This window comes from Alosa pseudoharengus, unplaced genomic scaffold, assembly GCF_046254945.1.
Source record: "Alosa pseudoharengus isolate Yale_2024_CS ecotype anadromous, Long Island Sound unplaced genomic scaffold, YU_APseudo_1.1 YU_APseudo_1.1_scf_9, whole genome shotgun sequence".
NCBI lineage: Eukaryota > Metazoa > Chordata > Actinopteri > Clupeiformes > Clupeidae > Alosa > Alosa pseudoharengus.
Window position 1 is genome coordinate 25,090,753 of NW_027468881.1, and position 10,596 is coordinate 25,101,348.

General features: G+C 41.8%; 1 protein-coding gene across 1 annotated transcript; it reads left to right on the forward strand.

Annotated features, from left to right (window-relative positions):
• The first annotated feature begins 321 nt into the window (after window positions 1-321).
• LOC143115042 (properdin-like) lies at window positions 322-10,013 on the forward strand. Its single transcript, XM_076276892.1, has 9 exons — window positions 322-469; window positions 3,064-3,208; window positions 3,297-3,463; window positions 3,592-3,762; window positions 4,197-4,391; window positions 4,504-4,677; window positions 5,956-6,165; window positions 6,281-6,392; window positions 6,561-10,013. Exons 1-9 carry the CDS (start codon window positions 403-405, stop codon window positions 6,676-6,678), a joined length of 1,359 nt encoding a protein of 452 aa, XP_076133007.1. The 5' UTR covers window positions 322-402; the 3' UTR covers window positions 6,679-10,013.
• Window positions 10,014-10,596: the final 583 nt, after the last annotated feature.

Here is a 10,596-nt window from a genome sequence, read left to right on the forward strand (position 1 = left end):
AATAAGTGGGCCAGAGGCGAGCTAAACAGATGACAACAGCGCTGCAACGAATCAGTCAGTAAACATTGGTCGTAGTGTTATCCAATTGCGTGCAGTGAGATTTTCAAATGCATGGTGCCGCCCCTCGAGTTGGGCCATTACATTAGTCATGGCCAGACCCTTAATTTTTCTAGGGTCTGAATTTTCCAGGCTAACAGAGAAGCCCAATTTCCCATAAATCCTCCCCCGCCCCCTTACTGAAAAGTGTTGCCTAACTTAGACAAACAGATGACACAACCTGTGGCCTTCCTGTAAAGGGTCAAATGCCCTTTGGCCACAAAACAGAAAGAGTTGAACTGAACAGCTGGAAACAAAAGGACGAAAGACAAAATATTTGGGTCCAGAAATTCTGTGTACGACCGTATGGTTTACACAATGTTGCTGGTTTTTAGTATACAGTACATTCTCTTTTTGCTGCCTCAAGCAATAGGTAAGTGACAGACTTTGATCTTTTACACCAGAGCAAAACCTGATATCAGAGAGTAAGGATCATGTTTTTATCTTAACTGTATTAGTATGCCATTTCAAACTGATGCTAATTCGAAAGTAGACTACCGGTATTTTCTTTCTAAAGTGGTTGGTTTCATCATGACTTTCATGAACATCAAAACCTGCTACTATTGCATATAAACTTATCAGTTATGTAATACAACTTTTTGTATTCATGTTTATGGCTGTTTGAGTGAATGATCAAGAGTGTGTGTGTGTGTCTGTGTGTGAGAGAGAGATAGAGAGAGATTATATTGTATATGTACTGTTAGTTGTGGTATGCACAATTATAGCACGGCCTTATGCAGCGTTTGTCAAACTGCCGCAACATTGACACTGCTGGTCCGCGGAGTCGCGGAGTGAAATTATGCACGATGCTTCCTCTGATAATTTGCTACGCAATTGATCAAGGAACCACGGAATGACAGAAAAAACAATCAGGAGGAAATACTTGCTAATTTGGTGTCATCAAACATAGAGGCATACAATTAAATGGTGGTACAGTATGAGCGTTCATTCAATGCATGCGTGTGCGCGTCTGCGCTAGAGAAACTGAAACCACTCGATACCGCTTCAACCTGTTGGAAGGCTATTTGTAAATATAGCTGCAAGCAGCAATGTGGGGGCCAAGCAGTAGGCCGGAGTAACCACGGCAACTCAATGCTGTTAGCTCAATGCTGCAATCAGACATATGGCCATAAGCTGCCAGAGCAAGTTTCATGTCTAGCACATCAAAAAATACAAGCCAACTTGCATTTTTGCTATTTGCAGCGATCCTAGAGGTCAAAGGTCACCAAATTTCTTGGACGTCCTCCCGGTGGGATCATGAGTCCTTATACTAAGTTTGGTTTTGATAGATGCTACGGTGGCTGAGATATGAGCTCACTTCCTGTTTGTGTCGATTGGCTGCTACGGGCAAACGCTTCCGTTACAGAAATCAATGCACTGACAAGGCATGGTCTGAAGATGGTCTGTGCCAATTTTGGTGAGGATCAGATGAAATTTGTGACCTAGGGAAATTTGTTAGTGTTTTTGATAAATCCAATATGGCGGCTGAATCAATTATGTTGATTTCATAAGTTGCCATCTGTCGACATAAAGATGTTGCAGAGTATTACCAGACACCATTAGTACATTGTAATTCTAAGCACAACAGCAGCTACAGGCCAAAAAGCATGTTTCTGAATTACAGTGCCCCCTAGAGGTCAAAGGTCACCAACTTTCTTGAGTGTCCTCCTGATGGGGTCATAAGTCCACCTACCAAGTTTGGTTTTGATAACTGCAAGGGTTGCTGAGATATGAGCTCACTTCCTGTTTGGCGGCTTCGCCGCAAATTTCGATTGGCTGTTACAGGTGAACGGTAATAGTTCCGAAGACGAAAAGCACGAGCTGAATGAGGCTTGGTCTGAAGATGATCTGTGTCAAATTTGGTGGGAATCAGAGAAAATATGTGACCCCTGATACATTTTAAGTGTTTTTGATGAAATCCAAAATGGCAGAAAATCCATCATGGCGGAAAATGACGTCATAGGCAACTCGGCTTGGTCCAAGGATTCCAACTATACCTCATTTTTGACAATTGGGCCTACGGGTCAAAAGTTACGTGCGTGAACGCACGTCCAACTTTGGCCTGTTGGTGGCGCTAGAGCGCTCGAGGTGCCGGCATGAAACTTGGTGAAATTAATCATTGGACTGTCCCCAATCAGTGTGCCAAATTTCACAACTTTTTACCAGACGGTTCTATGGGCTGCCATAGACTTCCATGGCGGAATAATAATAATAAGACAAAGAGAAACACAATGGTTGCCTCGCAGCTTCGCTGCTTGGCCACCAATTATATAACAGCATTTAATAGAACGACATGGGTTTATACAACTTTCATAAAAACAAAGCAGAGACACAGTCTAGCATTGAATATTAATCAAAATTGAATATAACGTGGCCAAAAGCTATTGTAGCATAATTAGTCTTCCTGTTAAAGATCTCCAGATCAGTGATTTATATCTGATTCGACATTTGCAATACACAAAAGCTGGTATTGTTTTTCCTGAATTTTTACATTTAGGCATTCAAAAGAAATTTCATTAAAAAGCATGTCAATATTTTTTTTTCCATTTACCTACCAGTGTATGATGCTTGCATGAGGGAAACATCCCAAAACAATGGCACCCATATAATTGCTGTTGTTTTGAGAAGTATTTCTCATGCAAGCATCAACCATGCAAAAGCAATGAACAATGTGAACAATATTAGCACTTTAAACATTGACTGCTTTGAATTGCATGTAAAACCATATAGCATATCAATAATAATTGTGATAATGATAATCATAATGATAATTTGATGGGGGGGGGGGGGGGGGGTCGTGTAGGTGGGCCCTGACCCCAAAGTATGCCATTACCAGGCCTCAGGTCAAAGAAGTTTGAGGAAGGCTGTTCTATGACACTAAAACTGTGCCAGCATTTGTTTTTCTCTTTTATCAAATTTGATGAAGAGACAGTGACTGTAGGCTATGTGCCTTTTTTGTGTGTTTAGATTCACAGCTCGTGTCATGTTACTTTAAGTTTGACAAAGACACAGGGAATTGTGTGAGCCGCATAGGGGACGTCACACAAGATGAATGCTGTTTCAACAGTCAATACGGCTTCAAAAATGAAAATGGGGAATGTGTGTCCTGTCGGTAAGTCAAGGAAATGTCACCATGCTTGGTTTACGTTGGTGTCATATATCTGCCTGATGCTCACAGCTGTAAATTTGAACATATCCAGCAACGCCTGCTGGTCTGCCTGGTCGCCATGGGGTCCTTGCTCAGTGTCTTGTCTGAAAGGCGTTCAACAAAGACGACGAAGATGCGATGGGATTCAAAAGTGCAATGATTCCCAAAATCTCGGGACTCTGCAAACAGCAGTTTGTGAAGATCAAGACTGCTGCCCTGGTAAAAAAAACAAACATGCCATGCCACTATTCCTGTGGCTGCACTGAAACATTTTTTTTGCTTTCCATACTGAAAATCTTAAACAAAAAGAGCTGTTGTTGATGCAATCTACCGTTTTCTTTGTTTAGAGCAAGGTGGATGGGGAGAATGGGGAGCATGGCAACCTTGCTCTGTGACCTGTGGGAAAGGTGTGTCCAGGAGAGAGAGACCGTGCAACAACCCACCGCCTAAATGTGGAGGAGGCTGTGACGGCCCAGGACAAGATACTCAATCATGTGAAACAGGAGTCGTCTGCCCAAGTACACAGTGATGATATATAAAATCTCCATTTGTAGGGATTGATTTCTAAAAATACATCATATAATTAAGAACTTTAGATTTATGTATATTTATACATGACTATTGTTAAGGACTGTAGGGGTAATAGGGGAATCTCAAACATACATAAGAGTATTTTAAGGGATTTGGTAATAATATATTTTCTGCTACAACAGAGGTTTTAACATTCCTTTCTCTGCCACCCTTTCACAGTCATCTCTATGTAATGGTATAGCTGAAGACTGGCATATGCAGTCATTGCGCAAATCAGTTTGAATTGACTAAGTTGAAACAAAAAAAACTAAAAAACACTTCTTGTGTAACAGAGATAACAATTGAGAAAGTTTGCCACTTCATACTGTTTCCTGTAATACTTCCTCTTTGACATCTGAACGGATTCTTTGCCTTTCCTAAGCACATGGTAGCTGGTCAGACTGGGGAACTTGGAGTCCCTGTTTGGGGACGTGTAGAATGGAGGGTGCCACTCCACCGCCAAGGGAACGCAGGAGGACATGCACCAACCCTTCACCATCATCTGTGCCAGCTGGGCGTCCCTGCCAAGGCCCTGACACTGATACACAGGATTGTTATTCACTACCAATGTGTCCTAGTGAGTGCATCTTCTGTTGAAGTACAAAACAGATGTTTGTTTGTCCTGCACCTGCATGCATCACAATTATACCTCTATGAGCTTGTAACAACAATTCAATTCCATTTCCTAGTCCATGGTGCTTGGGGGGCATGGAGCTCCCTCTCGGAATGTTCAGTGACCTGTGGAGTCGGCCAACAATCCAAGACGCGAAATTGTAATAACCCAGCACCAAAATATGGTGGAAACGCTTGCTTGGGGGACCACAATGCATATGCAATCTGCATCATACAAACACACTGTCCAGGTAAAAACCTTCTATAAAACTCCAAAAAACAAAATATAACTGCTTTGTCAAAAAGGCATTTTGGTTGCCTGATTGGTTTACCTGGAGACTCTTATTAATTAGATAATTAATTGATTTAAGGCAAAAAAGTCTAGTTTGTTGTTCCTTTATCATATAGGCATCCTATGCAAGTTTTTCATCTTAATATAACAACTTTAAAGTCATTCTGATAGTGAACTAACTTGTAATAGGGAGAATGGCGCGCCTTCCGCACCCCTGGCCTACCCATACCCATATAGGAAGATCCTGTCTTGCAGCTTGCTCTCCCACGACCTGGGGAATCACAAATTGCATTACGGCAATTGTGCAATATAAAAAGGAAAAAACGCACGCACATCCCGATCTAATCCTGGGTGCTGGACAAAACACTTACGATGAGAGAGAGGGGAAAAAAGTCCGCAACACCAGTATATGCTCCCAAGTTAGAGTTTATTTACCGTAGTGCAATAGCCTATTATTTATATGAATTTGTGTAAAATTACCTTGTCAGTCAACATGGCTCCTCTGAGATTATCTTTGCCGGGTTGTGAACAAATCCACATGTGCCGTGTCCAAGGGGGAAGGCTGCTGGACATATAGGAACTCCTTTTGATGCTCACCGACTGTCTGAAAAACAATAGCTAGAGACATCATTGGACTCCATAGACCTCTGAAGTTCTTCATCTTCATCTTTGACATCCGGTAACTGGCGATTTTTCCTATGGGAAAATAACATGGGGATTTTGAATTATCGCACCTGTTAAACTCTCACGGGGATGAAAAAGTCTAAAATGCAGACGTTTTCCTGAACACACTTTTGTCCTCATCCTTCGAGTGGATAGCGAAGTGAAAGCGGCACACTTAGATGTTTGCTACCCCAGAGCTAACTTGCAATGAACTTGCCATAGGTAGTTAGCTTTAATTAATTAATCTCCTTATATGGGCAAAGATGGCCGTTTTGGTTCTTTTTTGTAGGCGAACTTTTGTGGGTGAGGTCTATTATTGTAGCGGTTCCAACTGCCATTTTGTAATCAGTAGCCTTTATTTTCCACGCTATCCCTTTCTAATATTATTATCAAAAATGTGGCAGGGCTTTTACTTTCTGAAGCCGGACTTTTACACACCTGATACCCAGTATGTTGGAAATTTGATGAAAAGGCGAATTCCTACATTGTGTTACTTTAACAGGTGATTTTTGTGTGTGTGAATGAAAATATATGCAGTATGTTTCATATGCATTTTAATTTGTTTGTCTTTTAGTGGATGGAGAATGGGGAGAGTGGGGAGAGTGGGAGACATGCAAGAAAGAAACATACAACAGACCAATCAGCTGCACCAGAAAGGCTGGCTCACAGGCTCGGCGGAGGAGCTGTTTGTTCAAGGACTTTGGTGGGAAAGCATGTGATGGTCCCCCTGTTGACCACAGGCTTTGCTATGACATTAAACACAAAACTGAACGGCCTTGTGAAAGTAAGTCACAGAACAGAACAGTGTATTCTTCATTAACTTGACCCTCTGATGGGTTTTGTCTGTTACAAAGTCAGTATGCAATTTCCAAAGAGGCATTCATCATCTGTTTGTCCAGAGCCTGCTCACTATACAGAGTGGACCGAGTGGGGTTTGTGCAAGCCTTCCTGCGGAGCAGGTTCGAAACGACGGAGAGATCGACTGTGTGTGGCTGATATCCCAGAATTTGAGTAAGTTAATTGTCATAGTTACAGTAAGGTAATTAAGCAGTTACAAAACGTACTGAAAATACAGTCAATGCATCACAGACAACATTAAGCAATAAGCAAAACAAAACAACAAAATGCATATAACAGCATTAGTCGTAATCATGTCACATTCTACTGTTTGTGTCACAGGAAAACCACCTATGGCGATGTCTATTATTCTGGGATGCCCAAACTGAAATGCTCCCCAACACTTATGGGTATAAACAAGACGCAAGTGGAACTCTGTCTCAACGTGCCTGCATGCTAGGGTGTGCTGTTCCGGTCCTCTGGGAAAATGGAAGATAATGTAGAAAGTGAGGGTGAAAATTAATACAAACAGTGTGTGAGAATTTTAGTTGTAAAAAAGATACAGGATCTCTTTCTCCTTTTCAGACACAGCTTTATGCTATGGGCTCTGTGCACCACTTGAAGTCAGCAAACCAATTTCCAGTTTGTTGACATCACTGCCAACATGCACCTGATGAGGAGTGATTCAGTTGTTCCAAAATGTGTGCTTACCGAAAACCCTTCCCTCCTTATATTGCGCAGCCACTGCACATAGGCTGGCGTTTTTAGGAAAACGTGGAAGCTAAAATCGCTTTTATAACGACTTGAAGCCAAGCAGAGCGGCAGACAGCAGTGCTCATTAGAGCCGCCCACGGACATTACCAGTGTTGCCAGATTGGGTTGAGTGTTTCCGCCCAATCATGTTCAAAAACCCGCCCTCTTCAGCAAAAAAACACCCCAACAACAAATTTGTCATAGATAAACCATTTAACTAAAATTTTATGTGCCGCCTAAGGCATATTTCCCCCCGCCCGACAAACCCACCCACCCAATCTGGCAACACATAAACCTCTGAAGATTGCTGACAAAAAGGAACCAACGCTGCCATCTTTGCCCATATAAGGAGATACAGGTGTTAATTGAAGCTAACTACCTATGGCAACTTGCATTGCAAGTTAGCTCTATGGTAGTAAAAATCAAAGTGTGCCGTCTTAACATACTGAAGATCACAGTATCCACTAGAAGGCAGAGAACGAAAGTGTGTAGAGCAAAACGTCTGCATTTCCGATTCCTTTGTCCCCGCGAGAGTTTAAAAAGTGTGATAATTCAAAATCCCTATTTAATTTTCTCATAGAACCCTTCAATGTTTGTAATTATCCAGAGCCTAGGTTGGGTGCGCGCACAGCATGCAGGTCAGAAAAATGGCACAGCTAATAAACTGGCATCAGAGAATGTCTAAAAAAATCCGTAGACGGACTCTGCCAGGATGTTGAGCTGTCAAGGTATGCACTGTCATTGTTACCCAAGGGCTGCGAACCGTACCTTAATAAATTAAGTCTTAGCTAATGGCGATTGTCTGCCTGATCCTGAGCTGATAACAGAATGGGTAGACAACATTAGCAAGTAGCCAGAGATTCATTAGCCCGGCTATCTGGTTGACAAGCCCAGCGTGTATAGGCTACATGCAAAAAAGTAGTACAAGTAAGCATTTTTCTTGACATTTATTTGACGTTTCAGTCAATTCACACACACACAATTCAATGGGATGGAAAGCTTTCTGACCCCGACATGTGAACACCTTTTCTGTGACAGGGTCTATAGGAAAAATCTCAAGATACCAGATCTTATATGGGCAAAGATGGAGTAATGTAGCTTTTATAGGCTTACTTCAGAGGTAAGGTACAACTAAAGCACTCATCTTCAGGTCTTTGTTGATGAACAGGAAACTAGTTTGCCGACTTCAAGTAAGCTAGTGCACAGAGCCAATATAGTGAACAATAAAATCCACATCCGTCTATTCAGCTGCTCACTAACTATTCTCACAGAGGAACATGTCACAAGTAGCCTATCGCTGGAGAGTCTGCTGGACTGCCTTTCTGATGAAAATGACCTCACAAATGTTGTATTCAAGATATTAAAGGTTTACCTAGTTTTTGTTTTCTTCAAGAGCAGTAAACATTAAGAAAATTATGCTTACACTTTTTATTGATCTTAATAGCTTAATCGCTAAAAATGTAAAAAAAAAAACATTAAGTAGCAAAAACCAATAATTACCATTAATTTACCAGAAATAGAAACATTTCCCCAAACTATAAACACTATTCTCCTGTTGTCACATATGATTCAAATTTGTTGAAGATTTAGAGCAAAACTCTGGCCAATGCAAAAATACTCTAAAGTGAGGAATTTGAAAACATCAGCTGTAACACTCATTGCTAATAGGTTTTTGTGGTAGGGTCTGAAACTTGGCTAAGACTATTAGAAAGTGGAATGCCAGTGTCCGGCTCCCACACCGGTTCAGGTTCAAGGAACCACGCATGCCAGTGGGTGTTCCCAACGGTAGCTATGCAAATGAATTGAAGTATAACCGTAATTTGATTACTTTGTTTTTCCCAAAACAAGTGTTCATGTGCTTTGCCGTCGGAATGTGTGACAAACACGGATGCCACAACAAAGGTTAAAACATACACTCACTAATCCTAAATAAACAACTGTATTTGCTTAAAATATAGTGTAAGACGCTTGCAGGGCCGGAGTGGGGCCACTTTTCAGCCCGGGAGTTTCAGGCCCAAGACCGGCCCACGTTTTAGTGGTGGAAATTGGATAAATGAAGCAATGTTCAGCTCTTACTATCCTGTAGTTTTTATTAGTAGGCCTACCATGGTTCAACAAATGCGTAAAGGTTATATAATAATTCACTTCAACTGAGAAGTTAACAACAAATATTCCACTATACCACAAGTTAACAAAAACAGAAAGAAAGAAAGCCTTTGAAATGTAGCCTATCGCTTCCACAAAGAGGCATATTGAACTAATGTTTAGGCTACATGTTTTTTGCATGGATAGGCTATATTGTTGTTTGGTGATTTAGACTACTCCTTTACTACACCCTCTTCTGCGCAAACAAGGCATATAGGTTTGTCATGTAGAATAATTGCTCTTTCTTACATTAAATAACTTTAATTTATCCTCTCTATGTAGTCATGGCCTCCTCATCACTAATTTCGGGCTCCTCATTTTCAGTGGTCGACTGGTTGATCTGCTGCTCAGAGGCTACAATTTTTACCGCATAGGCCTACACAGATCAAGCTTCAGTTTTGTTATCAATATTTGCATACTGCAAAGTCTATGAATTGGATACAAAAGACTAATATTTTAAGTAATTGAATATGTTGCTTGCGAATAGCTTGACAACGCTACAAACGTCCAATATTAGCCCAATAATTACACTGCTAATAATCATTGCCTATAGGCTATCTCTCTTTACCAGTTGCCACTTTGTCTGTAATCTGGAAGCTTGGCACATTTAGCAGCATTCTACCTGGCCGTTTCAGTCCCTCCTGGCCTCTTTCTACCATCGATCCTTCCTGACGCTTATGGCTACTAAGGCCAGCCCGGCTATCCGTGTCTGAGAAAACTTTTTGGAAAAGACGTGCTATATGGACCCAACCAACTCTTTTTGGGAGGAGAGAACTCCCTCACATGGTAGGCTACAACCCATGCAGAGGCAACGGTGTCATGCACAGAATGCGGAACGTGTAGGCTATAGCCTACTTTAAGAGAAGATACACTAACGTGACAAATGTCAATATTTGTTTCCTCGACCGGACCAAAAGTGAAGCGGCCCACCGGGAATTCTCCAAATTCTCCCGATTACCCATTCCGGGCCTGGACGCTTGTGAAAGAAAGATATGCAGCTTTCAAGTGACAAAAGTGATGACGAGCCCCTAACTGGGCAACGCTGTTAGCAACATCTAGCCCCAGTTTCCGACCTCTAAATCACACATTACGAGACGTGAATGACGCGGAATGATGATGTTTTCACTGGGAAAAAGGTTTTTCCAAAGCCCATGAACACTAGGAAAGTTCAACTTTTCGACGCGAGTGACGGGAGCAACACGACACAACGGACCCACAATTCAGTTCGGCAATGGATGACGTAAGCCCATGTAAAGTGGATGGGACGTCTCCAGCACTGCACCGCACGCAGCTGTGTGTGGGAGCCGTAAATGTTCAAGAAGCAGGTGTGGAAAGAGTTTAGAGTCTTACGTGCATATTTGCGCCCTCTGGTGGATACAAATGAGCACTGTGAAGCAGGCCCAAGCTGTAACCAAGGGGGAAGAAAGAATAGAGTGGTGACACTTATAAGAAACTGTGGAAAAAGTTGGCAGCGCTTTTA